At 36.8% G+C, this 21633-nt stretch overlaps 1 protein-coding gene and 5 long non-coding RNA genes across 6 annotated transcripts; 3 read left to right on the top strand and 3 right to left on the bottom strand.

Moving 5' to 3' along the window:
• The first annotated feature begins 39 nt into the window (after nucleotides 1-39).
• On the top strand, nucleotides 40-8126 carry LOC140796445 (uncharacterized). The gene is made up of 12 exons (XM_073149482.1): nucleotides 40-88; nucleotides 1346-1515; nucleotides 2701-2731; nucleotides 2821-2834; nucleotides 2935-2985; nucleotides 3726-3795; nucleotides 4630-4696; nucleotides 4802-4869; nucleotides 5068-5191; nucleotides 5944-5983; nucleotides 6961-7028; nucleotides 7728-8126. The coding sequence occupies exons 1-12, from the start codon at nucleotides 40-42 to the stop codon at nucleotides 7738-7740; spliced, it is 765 nt and encodes a 254-aa protein (XP_073005583.1). The 3' UTR covers nucleotides 7741-8126.
• A 2405-nt stretch (nucleotides 8127-10531) lies between these two features.
• LOC140796717 (uncharacterized) lies at nucleotides 10532-11153 on the bottom strand. The gene is made up of 4 exons (XR_012110513.1): nucleotides 10956-11153; nucleotides 10831-10871; nucleotides 10673-10739; nucleotides 10532-10580 (listed from the first exon to the last, which is right to left on the bottom strand). It is a non-coding gene; the product is annotated as an uncharacterized lncRNA (long non-coding RNA).
• Nucleotides 11154-11610: 457 nt separating this feature from the next.
• On the bottom strand, nucleotides 11611-12163 carry LOC140796703 (uncharacterized). The gene is made up of 4 exons (XR_012110507.1): nucleotides 12132-12163; nucleotides 11930-11992; nucleotides 11794-11843; nucleotides 11611-11715 (listed from the first exon to the last, which is right to left on the bottom strand). It is a non-coding gene; the product is annotated as an uncharacterized lncRNA (long non-coding RNA).
• Nucleotides 11781-13340, top strand: LOC140796701 (uncharacterized). Its single transcript, XR_012110505.1, has 2 exons — nucleotides 11781-12736; nucleotides 12832-13340. It is a non-coding gene; the product is annotated as an uncharacterized lncRNA (long non-coding RNA).
• LOC140796702 (uncharacterized) lies at nucleotides 13311-14110 on the bottom strand. The gene is made up of 4 exons (XR_012110506.1): nucleotides 14026-14110; nucleotides 13842-13882; nucleotides 13678-13744; nucleotides 13311-13596 (listed from the first exon to the last, which is right to left on the bottom strand). It is a non-coding gene; the product is annotated as an uncharacterized lncRNA (long non-coding RNA).
• A 6484-nt stretch (nucleotides 14111-20594) lies between these two features.
• On the top strand, nucleotides 20595-21615 carry LOC140796733 (uncharacterized). Its single transcript, XR_012110517.1, has 2 exons — nucleotides 20595-21007; nucleotides 21163-21615. It is a non-coding gene; the product is annotated as an uncharacterized lncRNA (long non-coding RNA).
• Nucleotides 21616-21633: the final 18 nt, after the last annotated feature.

The raw sequence follows: 21633 nt of genomic DNA, 5'->3' as shown, positions 1-21633 counted from the left end.
CTAATGTCCATTTACGCCTAAATTTTATTTTGTATTCCTATGTCTTCCAGATTTTTTGATTGGGGGAGCGATGATTTGATACGTGCAAGTGAATTGTAGATCTATCAAGGGATAAAATTAACATTTTAACATATAATACTTGACAAATCGGTTAATTTAGTCTCGAAGCTTGACTGACGGTTTCATTCAATGTCCTTTAAAGTCGCAGATCTTGTGGTGAGAATCTGAGATGAGAGAACTTTTGGCTTGTGAATTATCTTTTATTAATTTATGAATCACGTACAGAAAGAATATTAATTAGTAAAGAGACTAATTTTGTTTGAAAAGTGGAGTGGTCACTACTTTTAGTAGAGTATTAATTGATACTTTTAATCTACTTTATAAACTGTTTAAAATTTCAGACTTTGGATAAAAGAAGAGGTGATTTTGTATCATAAATACAAATATCATCATCAGAGATAATAAAATAGCCTAAATTATTATTCAGATATAAAGTTTAAAGTGACTTGACGTTACAAAATTAAGTTAATAGAGTAATAATTCTTAAATTATTAATACCGTTAACTTTTGATAAAAAAAAAATTAATAGTTGTAACTCAGAGATACATAATTGTACAAAATAAAGTTCAAAGTATTTAAGTGATTTAAGTATAAAACAGTTCTTAAAGATAAAATATTAAAAGTAAAATATGTTTTTTCTTGAGGGAAAATTAATGGATGCGGTTTTATTATTTATTAAAGACGATTTGATAAATAAATGAGAGAAATAAGAGGGATACAGCCCAACACTTTGATTATAATAGTGAAATATAAAAATAATATATCTAAGCTCAAAGTAACAAATAAATATAACATGAAAAAAAGTCTATACAAACATATTATTTCTATAATTTTTTTAGTCTAAATATTAATAAATTATATATTAACATATATGTATGTTTATATGAAAGATAACTAAAATATTTTTATATAATTCTATTAAACTTGGCTTAATAAGATATAGTAAATTTTATATTTAACTCATTATATTAGACTCATTATATTAAATCTGAGCTCAATATGTAATGAATAAGTGGACCGATTAGAATATTCTAACATGACTCGAATTCTACACCTGGTCTGAGTTATTAGTCGAACCGTAAACAAATATTTACTGTGAGTTGGCTCGAAAAACTCGGACAGAATGCAAACCCGACCCGGCCCGTTGATCACCTGTGGATAAGAATCCCCAACTTTCTAAAATTACATATTTATTTAATAAAAATAGATAGGGAAAGGGAGAGAGAATGCTGGGGTGTTGTTGGACTCCGGCTCTCTTTTAACAAGCTCCAATGCAGACGATGAGAAGAAAACTATTGGAAACCCTCCTCCTCCGTCTTCCCCGATCTCCGTCTCCGTCTCCTCATCGTCGCTCTACTACAACACTCACAGCTCGAACTCCAAAAGGATCGCTGCCTCGTGCCACCTTCGCCGCTCCATGGGCCGCAACCCAGATCCGAGGCGCTAAAGTTCTCGGTACCGATGTAACTTTTTATCTCCCTTCTCTTGTTATCTTTTCATTCGCTGTTAGGTTTAGAAAAACCGATGCATTGGGTTAAAATCGATGCATATTACTTTCATTTTTTTTAATAATCGGGTTATGAATAACGCCCAGGAACAGGCAAATGCAGTGTGGATTTTTTTATGTTTACTTGCATTAATTGGAAAGATGGTAGTCGTAGACTGTGGCGGAGCCAGGATTTTTCAATATAGAGGGCCAAAGATGAATACATAGAAACATGCAAACTCTAAGAAGAAAAACATAGAAAGAACAGGCGAAATTTTTTTAAAAAAAAAGTATTAATAATGATCCATAAATTTTCACAATGAAGCTTCATACTTTGAAATCGTTGGACAATAATTTTATCATTTGAACTCATATTAAAATTTTAAATTCAGATCGCCATATCTTTTGGAGTTATACCAAACTAAACAAAAATACACACCTTAATACAAGTTTTCATAAACTTTTTTTTTTTTTTTGACAAAAGGCTAAGCTCATTGAAACAATTTTTAAGAAAACATAAAGTAATGATATACTAAGTAATTTATTATTTCAATCAAATTAGATGCTCAAACATTAGATAATAAACCACCCCCCTTGGTTGTAGATTCACAAAAAATTACAACTTTATGTCTTTCCATTTTTTTTCACCACAAGATCATTCCTCTTATTGGAGCCTGAAGAGAACTACTGATATACTAGGAGTTAAAGCAAGATTGAGTTTGGAAGAGAGATGGTAAGTTGGTCATTGTTTGCAAATGAAAATTTTCGTTAAAGGGTTATTCATATTGTTTTCTTTCCATTATTTGCATTTTTCTCTTAGGCAAATTGTAAGTTGACCAAGTATTAGGGTTCCTCGAAGGATAAGTTTTGGATATTTAAGGCAATGAAGATTCTAATTTGAGATAGATTATATGTTTTGGTGTGATCAATCATGAACTGTATGTACTTCTTTAGTTTATCTTTGACATATTCTTTCTTTATATCATAAGAAAGCAGAATTTCAACAAGACAGCATTTATCTTGTACTGTCTCCAGAAGTTGACTTATTTGCCCTAGTGGAGTTCTATCGTTATCTACTAGCTGCTAGTATGCACATACTTAATTGTTTATCGTACTTTCTGTTAACTATATAATTTCATCTTGGCACGGTGCAGGTGAGACTTGGAAATGTTATACAAAGAAAAGGTCTGTGCTTACATCAAAATCTTTTGTCTTTCTTCAAGGTTTTTGTTTGTGGCTTGTTACTCATCAATTTGATTGAATCCTACTGATAGGGCGTATTTATCAGGTATGATCCCTAGTCATTGAGTTTGTGTCATCATTGATAGGAATCAGTCATTTCCTTAATTTGCAGATTCCTTTAGGTTGACTTATTCGTATTGTTTCAGGTACTAAAAGCCCAGCATACACAGCATGGGAGAGGAGGAGCCACCATACAGGTAAAAACTAGGAGTAACATACATAGTTTTAAAAATGCTATCCTATTTGTAAACTTAAAAATGTATGAGTATCTTTCATGAGTTACGTTTTACAGGAACTGCTCATCTTGCAGCAATTGTTCATATATGTATTGCTTTGTTGCATCTTAGATTTGCGGTCATTTATTCTAGCTGATTATATAGTTAAGCGAGCCAGATTGTCGCTAAACTTCTTAGAGTAGCATATAATTGAGCATCGAATGAAGCTAGCAAGCTTCTACTTTGTCTCTTAAGTGCTAGTTTGAATATGTGTTTACTTGAGCAAATCTTAGTAGTTGGCCTATAGGTAGAACTCTAAGCACACAATGACATGTGCTTATGAGATCAATATGAATATTGAATCTTCTTAACTTCAACTCCAGTTAAGTAAGTGTAATCATGTCTCTCTTATAAAGATTAAAGACTCTAGTTTGTCATCTGTGTTTTAATATTGGTCCAAGACATAGAAAACTTTGCAGGGCTTCAGGTTGATCAGATAAGCTGCCATGGCTAGTTATATCACTTATATGTTTTGGTTACTATCGATTATGACTTTTTCAATTGTTTTAATGATTTTATGCTTGATGTACTAATGAGAGAGAGTTATAGGATCTTCTTTCTTTGTTCCTATCATAGTTGACCTTCTCCGAATCTTACTAGTTATACAATAATTGTATTTTGTTCATAAACGAGAACTTAGAGTCCAATTTTGGCTGTTACAGGTTGAACTTCGAGATGTTGATACTGGTAACAAGACAACTGAAAGATTCCGTACTGATGAGGCTATTGAGCGTATGCATCTATATTACGAGAACTGTTTTTGAGAACTAGCTTTTTAATTTATCCTTGTTTTACCCATTGAATATCAGATCCTTGTTCTATGTTCTTTCTGGTATTTTCTGGTTTGCAGAGGTTGTTTGTTACTATGTGGCACTATCACTAATTATTTAATATGAATTCACTATCCCATACTGCTGAGGCACTTTAGCTTGATGAAATTCTTCTTATTTGGAAGTAATCATATGTCCAACAAGAAGTTGGTCTTGTTACTCTTGATTTGACTGTTGTAGTAGGTACAAAAGCTTGATGCTACAAATGATGGCTTATATACGTAATGTCATTATATTAACAGTAGGCATGGTGCTCACAGCACACTTGCCTGTCCTGTCACATGCCAATTTGCTCTGTCTCAAAGCATTGTGAGAGTGCTGCACATCAGCTCATCCATTTCCATTGTTTATGCTGTGTTTATGAAAGACATGCACACTCTTCTGCAGTAACAAGTAAATATACGGCCAACGTAGTTGTGAACTCATTTAAAAGATGTCCTAAAAGCGGGAACATTTCGATTGTCACAAGGAAGAATTCGGTTCACATAAGGTTTCAGCTTAGTGTTTGTTACCGTTGGAACTGGTTTGTTTTCATGTAGCTTTCCTCTGATGCACATGAGGTTAGGCAATGTCATTGTTTTCTTGGACCTAACTTGTTTATCTCCAGAATGAATAGAATTAAAATCTCTTAATAAGATTTAGGTGTAGGATTCTACTCCTGGTGAAATGGAAGGAACATTTATTATTATCATTCAAAGAATGATAAGTAAATTCTGATTATGTCCATTGTCATCAGGGGTGTTTGTTGAAGAGAAATCATTCACATATCTGTATCAAGAAGGCGAATCTGTCATGCTTATGGAGTGAGTTACTTTCATAGCTTGCTTTGATCATTGGTTTCATTCTTTTTGTTCTTATTTATTGAGTTATTTTATGCTTGGATTAATTGCTGATCCTTGTTTTATCAGGCCCAGCACATTTGAGCAATTGGAAATTCACAAGGAATTATTTGGCAAATCTGCTGCATACCTAAAAGGTGATAATTGTTAATGTTAAACTGTGGACATCATTGATACCAGGAAGATGTTGTACTTTACATTTTCCATGTAATTTTTGGGGCAGCAAGGGACTAATATGCACAACCATATAGATGGTGTGGTTATGGATTCATTCCATCACTTAGCTTTTTGGTCAATTATGATGTTAAAAATTTTGGTATCTTATATTTTAACAGATGATATGTCAGTGACTCTACAATATTATGATGGTAGACCAATGTCTGCATCAGTACCTCAGCGAGTAACATGTACTGTGGTTGAAGCACAGCCTAACACAAAAGGGCTAACTGCTGCTCCTCAGTAAGTTCTATAGCATCACTCTGAAAAGTTGCAAGATTTTTTTCTTCTATAAGCTCAATTAAGTCAGTGCCTATCTATTATCCAATTGGCATAATTCTGCTATATAATAAGTTGTCGAAATATTTTTTCCTCGGCATACATAAAATATGTATTACTATTTGACCACCATGATCTTTTCGCATGTAGTGAGTACCTAAATTTCGAGTTGATTCTACTTATCTATATCATTGCATTTGTAACTAACAAGTGTGGATAAATCAAGATCCTTCACAACAAGGATCTTTGTGCCACTTATATAGGTCGAATATGGGTGGGACATGCCTCAGTCATGTTGTATAAACATGCAGCATGCAAAATGTCCACGAAGCCCTCAATGCTCACTCAAAATCCTCACAAGATATGCATGTCTTCCAAAAGTTTTTGTAATGAAGTTATTATGTCTGGAAATCAAATCTATCATGTGAATATATAAGGATGGAAATCCTATGAAAACCATGGAGGAAATGTCATCTTAATATATGTTATCTCTTATGGAGAAGTGATGATCCCAACCTAGCTATGTGATTATCTGTGCATGCATTTACATGATAATCAACCGTGAACCTGGCATTGCCTAAGATGCCTTCTGAAGATATTCTATTGCTAGTTCCTACAGTAATTCCTCCTGCTACCAGAATGTGGAATATATGAGTAATTTTGCTAGCACTTATGTTCTGTTAATAAATCTTCTCATAGACCTCTTTGAAATGCAGGTATAAAAGGGTGGTACTGGATAATGGTCTCACTGTGCTTGTAAGTTGATAGAAGTACTTGTCTAGAATGTTAATATATTTAAAATGCTTTTTAATTCCCAGATCATCCACTTTCTTATCAACATGTACATTAAGATACTAGAGAACTATGGTGGTATAGCCTTTATTGAGATTCATTGAGCTTTTTTTTTCTTTTCTGTTTTCTTTCTTTCCTTTTTTGTTTTTGGGATATTCCATGTGACTCATGAGCTACCTCTTTATTTCTTGCATAACATGACAAACCAGAAGTCTATAAAGTGAAGATCTTAAGAACCTCACTTCTAGCTGAGGCAAGAGAGAAACAAAGAGTGGAGGAGAGAAAGTGAGGGGGACTTTGAAGGAAGGGAGGGCAGTGAACTAGAGAAAAGGGGATGGTAATGCACATGGAGAGGGGAAGAAGGATGAACGAGTCTGGGAAGGATAGGAGGAAGAATAGAAGACATCATGTTAGCGGTGTGAGAGAGAAGAGAAGATGGGAAAATAGGATGGTAAGGGAAGAGGAAAAAAAGCCTATTGTAGATGTTTAAATCTGATGGTCTTAAGAGATGGTAAGAGGAACTGTACCTAACTATGGTTTTTTTGTGTGGATAATAATTGAGTCAAATGCCCAATAAATGAAGGGTTAGAGGTGATATTAATCTTATTAAGATATATGGAGAGACTTGCGTTATTTATTATTTACGTAAGAGCTCGAATTGTTTCACTAATAAACCTAATCCTCAAGTTTAAAGTCCGCTTCTTTTAATAAAGAGGTAGCCTGACCAAAGTCACAATGGATGAGGTTGCTGGGATAGAACATCACTAATTTTCTTACTGCTAATTTTTTCCGATTAGTGTAGATACGTTTTTACAGATTTTAGATTTTTTACTACTTTTCTTTTCCACATTTCATGTTTTGCTTGAATATTTGCTAGAATATATCCCATAAGTTTCTGTGGCAAAAACATTAAGCATTTACTTTATCTTTTAATGTTGTAGGCACCACCGTTTGTGGAAGCTGGCGATGAGATTGTCATAAATACTACTGATGACTCATATATGACTAGGTGAGTTTTTACCCCTTCTTTATCATGTTGATTTATTGGTCTCGGTTTGAAGATTTGACATTACTGCTAACACAGTGTGAGGATAGAAAATTTTGTTATCCTATTATGAAAACCAGCTGTGCTGCACGAATGTACTGCTTACACAGTATGATAAAGATCTCATTGGTAGAAGATGGTTAGACTGATAGACTCAAACATCAGAATCTCCCAAGGAAGTAACAAATAACCTACATTTTGTAATCACATTGTTTAAAAGAACTAATTGTAAAACTACCTTATTATGCTATTAAGAGACAAAATTTGGAATCTATCTTTGCTTCTTTTCTGTATTTTCATACTAGTTGATTTCTAGGATTTCCCTAGATTGTTTTCTCTTTTTGTTTTTCTCCCTTTCAGTTCTGTTTAGATGTAATCACCTTTTTGCTGATAAGTGTGATATTTTATGTGATTTTCTCCCTTTATTAACTGCTTGGAGGAATCACCTTATGCATTTTCTCTCCATATATGTGTGTGTGTAAAATTGATTTCACTTTCTTTATGCACTCAGCTTCTTTCATCACATAAATCCTATTTTTGCTTAGGGAAGGCCAATAAGCATGCTCTCTTTCTTATTCTGTTCTAATATCTTTTAGAGGGACCTACTTTTTCACTCTGAGTACTCCGATATTCATTCTATGGTTTGCATATATGCATTTTCAGGGCCAAGGAGTAGCATCTGTCTGCATTTGCCGCAACCCTGTAGCTTCTCGGTACAAGTTTACAAGGAAGTTGAGAATACAAAATTTTGATAAGTGGAGTGAATAACTGTAGCAGAAGAAAAGAAGCCGTTTTCATTAGGTAGTAATTAGCACTTCGGCTGAAACACATGAAGGATTATATTATGTTGGATTTTACAGGAAAAAAGAAAGGATCGCTGAGTTGATGATCTGGAGTTCAATTTAATATTTCATTTATTTTCAAATTTCAACCATTTGTCCTTCTAACCAGCATCAGTGAGTATAAGTTGTTTGTAAAATTGTCTGAGATGACAAATCAACAGCGCAGTCGTGAAATATCCACATATGTCAGATGGCTGTGGCACTTGTTTTCTGCTCGTCATTTTTATATGTATGCATACAACCAACATCTGTTACCAGGATCACCTCCTAGAAGAGGATGGAAACAGAGACTGTTTAACCCGATATACTTCTACTCAGGCAGGTCTTATTCTTCTGATGAAGCCCAATGTTTTCATGCAAGGAGAAGGAGCAGTGGAGTACGTAGTAATTAAGGTCGTTATTTCCGTCAGAGGCGGTTATTTTGCAGGAGAGTTAAGTGGCCGCACTTAAAATTAATGAAACTTTAAGGCCTCGAATAGATTTTTATTTTATTTTTAAAATAAGGTTTTTATTCTACAAAAATAATTATTATTATGTTTATTTGTATTTTGAAGTAAGAATATAATAATTATCTTTGATGTGATATAAAATAAAAATAATAAAAAATGTGTTTTATTTTTTAATAAATTATAAGAAATATTTTTTAATTTGATATAAAGTAAATTGATGGGATATATATTAAAGATAAATTAGTAATTGAGTAATGTGTCGGATAAGTTATAATTTTGATAAATAGTATTTATATTTTATAATGAGATTATTATAGTGCTTAGTTGTTATTTTTAAACAAAGAGTTTTATTCTAAAACAAAAAATTTAGGCAAATACTTCAATGCACCTCTAAAAATTATAATCTTAGTCCAACGAAATTACATTACGTAAGAAAAAGAGTATATTAATTAAGAAGATTAATTACATGTGCCTAACTTCTTAATTTTCTTGTTATATCCTTGAAGATCTTAACTATTAGATCTTTATCAAATTGATTGATAAATAATTAACTTTACGGTACGAAAGAAGTGCTCTACACGTTTTTTTGTTCCGTTAAGATTTCTCTCTTAAATATAATTATGCGGAGATATCATTTAATATTAAATAATTTAAATTTGATTATTTGGAGATAAACTTTAATTTAAATATAATTCTCTATCTCTATCTATTAAAATTTAATTTAAATCAATCTTAAACTAATGGGAGATATATGTAAATAATAAAAAATAATCAAAAAGATAAAATGTAATTAAATTTTCATCAAGTTAATTATAAAAGATATCAATACCCTTATTTTGATATATATACATTACTCTCAGTTAATGATATATATGTCTTTTACTTAATAAAATATTAAGATAATATAATTGTTAAAAAATAATGTGCAAGATTATATATCTAAAAAAAATTAACTGCTGAACCGGTAATATCTTTCATTCCTATTATACCCTTAAAGATCTTAATCGTTAGATCTTTATCAAATTGATCGATAAAAAACTAATTTTATTGCATGGAAGAAACCCTCAAAAATTTATCATTCAAAGTGAACTGGGTTAAATAAAGGTAAGTAAGCGGCCTTAGTTATCTTATGGGTTTTTTTTTCAATGGCATGCATAACACTCTAAAATTGATATTTTCAGTGTACCCTTCCAGGAATTATATTTCATAGACACCCTTTAAAATCTATGATTTTTGAGGACATGTTCTTAAAATTACTTGACACTTATAAGTTAAAAGTTTTAATAGTTTACAGACAAAAGAGTCATTTACAAATCGATTTATAATTAATTAAATAACGCAAAGATAAACCCCCCGTCTTAGAAGGTTATTCTAGACAGAGGCCTTTTCGTAAATTTATTGGATTAGAAAAAGGAACAAAAGCGACTAATAAGTAGTATACAGTAGACAGTCGTAAAATTCACAGAAACAGAACCAGAAACAAATCGAATCCCCAATCATCAGTAGCGGAATGCATAACCACACCAGAAACTACTACTTGTATGCTAATGTCCACTCCACGTTTCCATCTTCATCTTTGACCAGCACCAGTCATATTAGTATTTAGTAGCTGGACGCAAATGCCGGAATGTGGACAAATCTTAGTCCTCACACCGAAGCCACTCTCCGGATACGTGGCTGGGGCAATATAATCGACGTTGGCCAACGAACGCTTGTGAAGTGGAGTTCGCCAAGGCCAGTTATCTCCAACAATTATCACTTTATCATATCCTGCTATTGCCTATTTGTCGGAGATTGGTTTACACCAGTAATAGTACAAGCTGTACAAGACTACATATCGGAATATGCACATAACCTGTTTGTAGAATTGTCTAGCATAACAAGTATTCCGTTAACTCGCATTATTCCGACCACGCAGTATCCGTGACACTCGATGTTGTCTCTGCGCCCTTGCACCACGGGCGGCTCTAGAGGTCTGCCGAGGTTCCTGACGTTGAGCAGATTGGGCAGGCCTTGCCACTGCATGGGTAGTCGCGGTAGGAGCTGCATATGGAGCAACAAAATTAGTTTATGTTATTATGAGAGAGAGAGAGAGAGAGAGAGAGAGAGAGAGAGAGAGAGAGAGAGAGAGAGAGAGATACCATTTTGAGTGGGACCTGTGAACTGGGAAAGAGGGGCCGAGTTTTGCATTTGCTGATGTTCTTCTCTTTGTGTGTTCATGGCAGCTGCATGCTCGTCATTGTATGATCATATATCAAATACTTACATAAGCAAATTATATGGCTTCCTAAGAGTCTAGAGAGAGAGAGAGAGAAACCATTTTCAATGGGCCCAATGCAGCGGGGAAGAGGCCCCAAGCCTTGTTGCAGTCGTAATAATTCCCTCTGCATGCAATCACATATACACACATACAACCAGAGAGGGTTAATAAGTATAAAACTAGAAGAAGGATTTCAGAAACAAGGGGAAAATGACCTCCTGTCGCCTTTCCATTTCGATTTGTCGCTCTATGGCAACTGCATGCTCGTCATTGCATGATCATATCAAATACATAAACAATTATAGCCTCCTATGAGAGAGAGAGAGAGAGAGAGAGAGACCACGCTGTGGGCCTGAAATGCAAAGCCGATCGGGAGGCATTGAAATTGATCCCTGCATCTTTATTTCCATCTGAGATCGTATATTGTAAATACGTAACCATGGGTTGCAAATATGAATTTAAAACTTAAAAAAAAAGACTAGGAGGAGTTCATCTTGGGGGTTTCAAGGCAAGCAGAAATGACCGTAGCTTCCTGGTTCTGTACGTTACTGCACGTCGAGATAGCTGCATGCATGCATTAACCATAGCAAATAGAATATATATATATATATATATAAACTATTTGGGTTTCTTTAACATATATTATAGCTTGTTCAAAGTTCAAAATGGAGCCTCACAAATCTTTGTTGCCACAAAAAAATCTTGCAGAGTCAGGAACTCGCTGATGAGGTTAGGAATGCCTGAGTGAACCCAGATTTAATCAAACTTCTGTTATATCTATTAATTAGAAAAGTTTGAGAGACACAGAGTATGTATTGTACTAGATCCACATGCAACAAGACAGAGAATCTTCCCCTGCTCCAGGGCTGCCTGCAAATTAATGAACGACAAAGAAAAGGACATCTGATCACTACTTGGAGAGAGAGAGAGAGAGAGAGAGAGAGGGTGGGAGAGAAAGAGAGAGAGAGAGAGAAGGGGAGATATATGAATACACAGGCATCTTGTAACCAATTGATCAAAGAATTGGTGTATATCACGTAATTCGGGGACATATCGAGTGGGAATTCTGGGGTCAAGACCGTTGATATCAATATCATGATCTGCAAAGTGATCAGAATGAGATATTGCAAGGCAACGTATCTAATTCTTGTTCGGTACGAGGTTTAGGGGAGTACTACCTTGGGGAGATTAAACTGGCTATCAACACGAAAAAGACCCAAATCTACACCTGCATGCGTGGTTCTTAGTCCATGCTTGTAAATTAACGTGAACAATTTTAAGGTTGATGAGGGTGTCAATTATAGAGTCGCTTACAAATCTTGCGTGCAATTCGGCACCTCTCTAGCTGCTCTGCCACTCTTATCGCCAGAGTAACACCTAGATGTGTGTGTATATATATATATATACAGAAGAGAAGAGGAAAGATTTAAAAAAATATATCCAAGATTTCGAGCTTGAGCAATTTGAAGAAATGAAGGATAGATAAGAGAAAGGAGGTTTATTTAGAGGGCAATACCACCGCCGTAGGATACGATGAGTAGATTACTGAGACGTTGTATCTCATACTGCGAACAAACAAAGACAAAAAGAGGAGAGTTGAGACGATAATCCAAGCAAGAAACAAAGATAAGAAACTAAAGTGACCAATTAGTGCTCCTAAATCAGAAGATGAGAAGGCTAATGATACCGCGAGATTTCCGACTAACTCCGCAATGTCCCCACCGGGACGGATCAAATAATTGTAAATTTGTTGCTGCTTTTCCATATCTCTTTAATTCTCTTGCTAGAAGAAGAAGAAGAAAGAAGGAGAAGAAGATGAAGAAGAAGAAGAAGAAGAAGAAGAAGAAGAAGAAAGAAGGAGAAGAAGAAAGAAGGAGAAGAAGAAAGAAGGAGAAGAGACTGTTGGACGAAGGCGGTTATTTCCGTTGGGAGCGGTTATTATTATCACTGGAAGAGATAAGTTTAGCAGCAGTACGTATTACTTAAATAGGAGCAATTAAGAGCGGCTTACTCCCGACGTGGCCCATAATTCGTTGATGACTTTGATATCCTACGTGTCAAGAATAAGAGCGAAAAATGCATTGAACAGATGGTTGGTATTGGTCACGCCATATTTTCCTGGTAAAATTAGTTATTTATTTTATAGTAATTAGCGGAAACTTAGTTATGGTAATTGGCTGGCTCTTGATCCAAATACTACGGGCCATTTATTGCAGTATGACATGTTGGAAATTGCATATAACCTGTTTGTAAAATTGTCAATGAGAAGAAATGTATCAAACATCTCCGGATATACAAACATTATCTTTTACAAGCAGCAGTCCACTTGGCAGAGGAAGCAAACAGAGAAAAGCATTTAACCTCAAATCCCTCATGTCGACGTACGGCGGAGCGCCGCTGCTGCGGCTCATTGCGGCGGCGGCGAGAATGGCAGCTGACCTCTGCCAATGCAACGATATGGTTGTTGCTAGGAACTGCAGAGCAACACAATGGGAACGTTATTATGAGTCTATGGAGAGACCGATGCATACCAACAGGAGGGCCAGCCAGCAACCGAGGCGCTGCAAATGCAAAACCTCGAAAGGTTTTTATTTGATCGCATGCACTTTCCAACTTTCATGTTTTAAAGTGTACGCCCTTCAAAATCTTCTATGTAGGGTATTTCTGCCTTTTTACCGTTAAATGATGAAACATTAAGGCCCATTAAGGTCTATTACTCATTAAAGTTGGGATCTTTCTTTTTATCAAATTCCACGTCCTACATTACTTGATTATTTCGGCTTAGACCACCACCAAAGAAGCAACATGAACTCTGTCCAGCATCCGAATACATTATGCACACAACCTGTTTGTAAAATTGTCTAACATAACAAGTAAACAGTTCCGTTAATTCGCATTATTCCGATTACTCAAGTTTATCCCTCTGCCCGGCCACTGCCAGTGACTTCAGAAGTCTGCCTCTGCATTAGTAGCGGTAGGAGCTGCATGTGGAGCAACAAAATTGGTTTATGTTATTATGAGGCGAGAGAGAGAGAGAGAGAGAGAGAGAGAAAGAGAGGGACCATTTTGAACAGGCCCTGTGGACTCAGGAAGATAGCCGAAGAAGCGTTGCAGTTTTAGTATGTCGATCTGCGTGCAATCACATACACAACCGGAGAAGGTTAATAAGTATAAAACTAGCAAGATCTCAGAAATTAATCTTAGGTTCAAGTCAAGGAAAAATGACCTGCATTTGCTGATCCTCTTCTCTTTGTGAGGTCATGGCAACTGCGTGCTCGTCATTGCATGATCGTATCAAATACATAAGCAATTATATGGTTAGTAAAGAGTCGAGAGCAAGAGAAAGAGGGGGAGAGAGAGAGAGAGAGAGAGAGAGAGAGAGAGAGAGAGAGAGAGAGAGATAGGGATACCATTTTGAATGGGCCCTGTGGACTGGGAAAGAGGAGCCGAGGTTTGCATTGGCTCATCCTCTTCTCTTCGCGAGTTCATGGCAACTGCATGCTCGCGATTGCATGATCATATATCAAATACGTACATAAATAAATTATATGCCTTCCTAAATAGTCTAGAGAGAGAGAGAGAGACATACCAGTTTGGACACCATGAGGAGGCAAATTGTGGCCTGGAAACTGGGGAGGAAGGCCCAAGCGATGCTCAGGCGTATCTATTGCCTCCTGCAGTAATTGAAGTAGACCTGCATGGGAGGCCTTAGTCAGAGATGGATCTTTTGCATTTATACACATCAAATATTATTATTTTGCTTCCATATCCCTTAACACATTTAGTCTTCGCATAGGTACTCTTTAAAACTTTAATTTTACTATATATTAAAATTATTTACATACATTCATTTTAAGTTAAAGGTCTCTGCATAGGTACCTATATATATATATATATTTTCAGTCTTTTAAATTACTAAGCTTTTAACTTACAAGTGTCAAAAAGTAATCTTGAGGGCATTCATTGAAAATTGTAGGTTTTAAAGGGTATAGATCCAATTCTAAAATTTAAATGTTAGAGGTGCAAATAAAATAACTTTGAAAGGATATACATGCAAAAAAAAATAAACATCATAATAATATGGTCTACAGGGAGAGAGAAGGATTACCATTTTCAATGGGCTCTGTGTAGTGGGGAAGAGGGCCCAAGCCTTCTTGCAGTCGTAATAAGTCCCTCTGCATTCAATCACATACACACAGACAATTAACCAGAGAGGGTTAATAAGTATAAAACTAGAAGAAGGATTGCAGAAATTAATCTTAGGTTCAAGTCAAGGGAAAATTACCTGCAGTCGCTGTTCCATTTCGATTTTTCGCTTCAGGGCAACTGCATGCTCGTCATTGCATGATCATGTCAAATATATAAGCAATTATATGGGGGAGGGAGGGAGAGAGAGAGAGAGAGAGAGAGAGAGAGAGAGAGACCATATTGTGGCCTTGAATTGAGAAGCTGATTGGGCTGCATTGAAATTGCTCCCTGAATCTTTATTGACATCTGCAATCATACATAATAAATACATAACCATGGATTGGAAATATGAATTTAAAAATACCATGATGTTAAAAAAAAAAAATTTAAAAAGAGAGAGACTAGGAGAAGTTCAAAATCTTGGGGGTTTCAAGGAAAGGAGAAATGACCGAGGGTCGCTGATTCTGTTCGTCACTTCCCGTCGAAATAGCTGCATGCATGCATTAACCAGAGCAACTAAAATATGTATAAATTATTTGGGTTCTTCAGCATATATTATAACTTGTTCAAAGTTCAAAATGCAGACTTACAAATCCTTGCTGCCAAAAGATAATCTCGCAGAATCACGAACAAGCTGATGAGGTTAGGAATGCCTGAGTGAACCCAGATTTAAATCAAACTTCTTTTATATCTATTAATTAGAGATGTCTGAGAGACACAGGGTAATGTATTGTACTAGATCCAAATGCAGCAAGACAGAGAATCTTCCCCTGCTCCAGGGCTGCCTGCAAGTTAATGAACGACAAAGGAAAGCACATCTGATTACTACTCGGAGAGAGATATATATATATAGAGAGAGAGAGAGAGAGAAAGAGAGAGATTGAAGGGGAGATATGTGAATACATAGGCTTCTTGGATACAACTGATCATAGGATCGACGATTATCACGTAATTCGGCGGCATATCGAGTGGGAATTCTGAGGCCATGATCGTTGACATCAATATCATGATCTGCAAAAGTGATCAGAATGAGATATTGCAAGGCAATGAACTCAAGGAGATCATGTACTTAATTCTTGTCAAGTATGAGGTTTAGGGGAGGAGTACCTTGGAGTATGCAATCTGGCCGTCCAGATGAAATCCCACATGGACAGCTGCATGCATGGGTTTTTAGTCCATGCACGTAAGTAAATTTACATGAGCAATCTTAAGGCAAATGAGGGTGTCAATGGAAAAGTCGCTTACAAATCTTGAATGCAACTCGGTTCCTCTGTAGCTGCTCTGCCACTCTGATCGCCAGAGTAACACCTAGATGTATATATAAGTAATAGGACAAATAAACGAAAGATATGGACAAAAGAGAAGAGGATAAGAAAAACCAAGATTTCGAGCTTGGGTCATTTCAAGAAATGAAAAATAGATAAGAGGAGGAGGTTAATTAAGAGAGCAATACCATCGCCGTAGGATACGATGAATAGATTATTGAGACGTTGTAAGGTGTACTGCGAACAAAGTTGAGACGAAAAGAATTAATCCAAGCAAGAAACAAAGATAAGGAAATCAAAGTGACCAATTAGTGCTCCTAAATCTCAGACGATGAGAAGGCTAATGATACCGTGAAATTGTTGACTAACTCCTCAAAGTTCGTCCCGGGATGGATCAAATAATTGTAAATTTGTTGTTGCTCTTCCATCTCTCTCTTTTTTTTATTCTCTTGCTAGAAGAAGAAGAAGAAAAAGAAGAGACTGATGGTCGAAGGCGGTTATTATCACTGGAAGACTTCCAGTTAAATAGGCAGTACGTACTACTTGGTGGCCTTTTTGATGCAGGAGATCACGATATAACTAAGTTGTTAGGATTCCTCTAGTTAATATCTCGGTCAGTTTGTTTTGTTATGATTCTTTTTAGCTGGTATTCTGTTGTTTCTTTGTTAGTCGGTTGAGATGTGACTTGATATCCTTCGTGTCAATATTAAGAGCGAAATATGCATAGAAACAGATGGTTGGTATTGGTATCGCTTAATTATTTGTTTTATAGTAATTAGTGGGGTAATTATTGCAGTCGGCCGACTTAACATCGCGAAGACGAACACATTATGACATGTAGGACGACCAGGGTCTCTGCCCACCGACTTCAGGCCACAAAGATGCAAACAACCTGCTTGTAGAATTGTCTAAGATAGCTAATATATGACCAACGAGACGCTCGTGAAGTTAGAGTTCGCCGAGCAGTAATAGTACGAGTCCACACCACGAAGTATGACTCGGTTCTGTAACCGAGTAGAATATGTACATAACCTGTTTGTACAATTGTCTAGCATAACAAGTAAACAGTAGACAGTTCGTTGATTTGCATTATGTAAAATTGTCTCCGATTGACAGACTCTCTGTATCCAGCCACGTCGTCCCTCCTCTGCTGCTGCTGCCAGGTCGTCCCTCCGCTGGGGTAATGGTGGTGGTGGTGGATTCAGCGGTCTCCGGAGACGGAGGTCGAGCATCTTCGGTGTGTTGTATCTCTGCATGAGTAGTAGCGGTGGGAGGTGCATGTGGAGCAACAAAATTGGTTTATGTTATTATGAGGCGAGAGAGAGAGAGAGAGAGAGAGAGAGAGAGAGAGAGAGAGAGAGAGAGAGAGAGACCATCTTGAATGGGCCCTGTGGAATCGGGAAGATGGCCCAAGGCACGTTTTATCATTAGTATATCGATCTGCATGCAATCACATACACAACCAGAGAGGTTAACAAGTAAAAAACTAGAAGGATCTCAGAAATTAATCTTAGGTTCAAGTGAAAGAAAGATGACCGGTAGTAGCGGATCCTCTTCTCTTTGTGAGTTCGTGGCAACTGCATGCTCGTCATTGCACGGTCATATCATATACATTAGCAATTATATGGCTTGTTAAGTATCTAGAGAGAGAAGAGAGTGAGAGGGATACCATTTTGACTGGGACCTATGAACTGCGGAGGGGGGCCTAAGATTTGCGTTTGCTGATCATCCTCTTGGATTTGTGAGTTTATGACAACTACATGCTCGTCATTGTATGGTCATATCAAATACGTACATAACCAATTATATGGCTCTCTGTGTGTGTGTGTGTGTGAGAGAGAGAGAGAGAGAGAGAGAGAGAGAGAGAGAGAGAGAGAGAGAGAGAGAGAGAGAGGGATACCATTTTGAACTGGCTCTGTGAACTCGGGAGGAGGGCCAAAGTTTTGTGTTTGCTGAACCGCTTGGATTTGTGAGTTCATGTCAACTGTATGCTCGTCATTGCATGATCATATATGAAATACGTATATAACCAATTATATGACTTCCTACAGAGTCGAGATCAAGAGAAAGAGGATACCATCTTGAACTGGCCATGTGAACTGCGGAAGAAGACCCAAGGTTTGCATTTGCTGAAACTCTTGGATTTGTGAGTTCATGGCAACTGCATGCTCGTTATTGCACGATCATATACCAAATACGTACATAACTAATTATATGGCTTCCTAAAGATTCAAGAGAGAGATATATACCATTTTGAATAGACCCTGTGAATTGGGGAAGAGGACCTAAGATTTGCGTTTGTTGAACCTCTTGGATTTGTGAGTTCATGACAACTGCACGCTCGTCATTGCATGATCACATATCGAATATTATACTAACGCTTCCAAAAGAGTACAGAGAGAGAAAAACGTACCACTTTGGACAACTTTGGGAGGCAAATTTTGGCTTGACAACTTCGGGAGGCTCAACGGATTTTGAACCATATTTAATGCCTGATGTGGTTGTTGAAGTAGACCTGAATGGGAAATCTTAGATGGATCTTTTGCATTTATTTATACTCCTCCAAATTGATATTTTGTATCTATATCCCTTAAAACGCAAAATAAGTCATAAATAATAAATAAAGAGTTCATGCATGTTTCGGTAACAAAAAAAAAATTCAGCATTATACATGTTGACTATACTTAAAGTAATTAAAGAGTCTAGATTAAGGCATATAAATATGGATCTAGAGAGAGAGAGAGAGAGAGAGAGAGACCATATTTTGGGCCTGAATTGAGAAGCGGATCGGTCGGCATTGAAATTGATCCCTGCATCTGTATGACCATCTGCAATCATATATAATAATTAATAAATGCATATCCATGGGTTGCTAATATGAATTCAAATAAGCCTAGGAGGAGTTCAAAATGGGGTTCCAAAGGCAAGGAGAAATTAACGACCCCGGCTTGCTGATTCGTTGGGTTGCTCGACGTGAAGATATCTGCATGCATTCATTAATCAGAGTAAATATACATTTGGGTTTCTTCAACGTCTATTACGGCTTGTTCAAGTTTCAAACTGCAGCCTTACTAATCCTTGTCGCCAAGACAAAATCTCGCAAACTCACGAACAAGGTAATGAGGATAGGAATGTCTGCGTGAACCCAGACTAATCAAACTCCTTTTATAGCTACTACTTAGAGATCTTAGAGAGAAAGAGACAGATTAATATATTTTACTAGGTTCAACTGCCAAAAGCGATATATACTTCCCCTGCTCGAGGGCTGCCTGCAAATTAATGAACGTCAAAGAAGAGCACATCTGATTAGTAATTGTAGAGAGAGAGAGAGAGAGAGAGAGAGAGAGAGAGAGAGAGAGAGAGAGAGAGAGAGAGAGAGAGAGAGAGATGAGTACACAAGCTTCTTGGGCAGCATTGTGGAAAGAATGTACGCTTATGAAGCAATCCGGGTTCGGCTTATTGCGTGGCAAATCTGGAGCCATGACCGTTGACATCAATATCAAGATCTGCAAAGTGGTCAGAATGAGATATTACAAGCAATATATCTAGTTCTTTGTTAAGTAAGAGGTTTAGGGAAGGAGTACCATGGGGAATTCATTCTGGCCATCAACAAGATAAAGACCCACACGTGCACCTGCATGCATGCAAGTAAATTAACATGAACAGTTTTACGATAAATGAGGGTGTCGAGTGAAAAATCGCTTACGAATCTTGGATGCCTTTCGGTTCCTCTCTAGCCGCTCTGCCACTTTGATCGCCTCATTAACACCTAGAGGTACATGCATGCAGGCAGATTAAGGGAAGAAATGTAGAAATTAAAGATAAACCAAGATTTCGATCTTAAGCCACTTCAAGAAATTCAAGATAAATACCATTGCCATAGGATATGATGAGTAGATTATTGATGAGATTCTGTAAGATATACTGCGAACAAACAAAAACAGAGGAGAAGAGTTGAGACGAAAAGAATTGATCCAAGCACGAAACAAAGATAAAGAAATTAAGGTGACCCAATCAGTGCTCCTAAATCTCAGAAGATTAGAAGGCTTACCGCAAGATTGTAGAATAACTCCACAATGTCCGCCCCGGGATGGAAAAAGTAATTGTAAATTTCTTGCTGCTGTGCCATCTCTCCCTCTCTCTTGCTAGAAGAAGATGAGAAGAAAGAAAGAACGGAAGGAAGGAAGGAAGGAAGAAGAGACTGTTGCGAGGCTGTTATTATTATCAATGTAAGAGTTAAGGTAATGAGCAGTAATTAATGGCCTTTAAATAGGCGAACTTAAGAGGGACTTACTCAGAATGTACCCCAAAATTCGTTGATGACTAGATATCCTAAGTGTCAAGATTAAGAGCGAAATATGGATGAATTAGTCCTTAAACCTTAATTTCGTATTTTTCTTCCCACATGCAGAGGTTTTGACCGTGTTGATGAGCCTAAGAATGCCTGAATAAAGTATACATTTCTTCCTAAGGATCAAGGACTAAAGTGAAAGAAATTACTGATGTAAGCTATGGAGAAGGTTATACGCCTTCGACAGTGTTCTTTCCATCTCTCTCTAGAAGAAGAAGAAGAACAAGAAGAAGAAGAAGAAGAGACTGCTCTCAGGGAATTCTTGAGGGTTTTTTTTTTGCATTTATACCTTTCGAAAGGTTTTCATTAAGGATATTTGCATCTTTTTACAGTTGACTTGGTGAAATATTAAGACTTGAAGTCGGACGACCAGGGTCTTTAGCCACCGACTTTCAGATCACAAAGACGCATACGACCAGCTCGTGGAATTGTCTAAGATGGCGAATATATGACAAGATGCTCATGAATTGGAGTTCATCAAGGGTTCGTAATTACTATGCTCCTACTTCCCATTTATTGGAGATCGGTTTATATCAGTAACGCATGGTACAAGTTCACACTACAAGACGTGATGAGTTCTGGAACCAGGTAGAATATGCACATAACCTGTTTGTAAAATTGTCTAGCATAACGAGTAAACAGTAAACAGTTCCGTTAATTGGCATTATGAAGAACTTTCTCCGTTCACTAAGCTGTCGTTTAATGACGTTGTCTCTTTGCCCGGGAACTGCCGGCGGCTTCAGAGGTCTGCCGAGGTTCCTGACGTTGAGCAGATTGGACAGCCTCTGCCTCTGCATGAGTAGTAGCAGGAGGAGCTGCATGTGGAGCAACGAAATTGAGACTAGAGAGAGAGAGAGAGAGAGAGACCATTTTGAATGGGCCCCGTGGACTGAGGAATTATATAGCTTCTTGTCAAAGAGAGAGAGAAAGGGGGGATACCATTTTGTGTGCACAGGGGAAGAGAGCCAAAGATTTGGACAACTTGAGGAGGCAAATTGTGGCCTGGAGCCCCGAGAAGAAGCAACAAGGGGAGGATTGGGCCACGTGGCGTACTTAATGCCCGCTGTGGTAGTGGAATTACACCTGCACAAGAGATTCGTAGTGAGAAATATATTAATAGGTAATTTTCTGCATTTAAACCCTTCTTAAATCTCTTATTTGCATCTGTATTATTTAAAATGTTATATTTGCATTTATATTCCTCAAAGCATTTA

Source organism: Typha latifolia, chromosome 10, assembly GCF_019914945.1.
Source record: "Typha latifolia isolate L0001 chromosome 10, TyphaL0001v2, whole genome shotgun sequence".
Lineage (NCBI taxonomy): Eukaryota > Viridiplantae > Streptophyta > Magnoliopsida > Poales > Typhaceae > Typha > Typha latifolia.
Note: the sequence above shows the minus strand (reverse complement) of the source record. Positions and strands in the feature narration are given on the sequence as shown.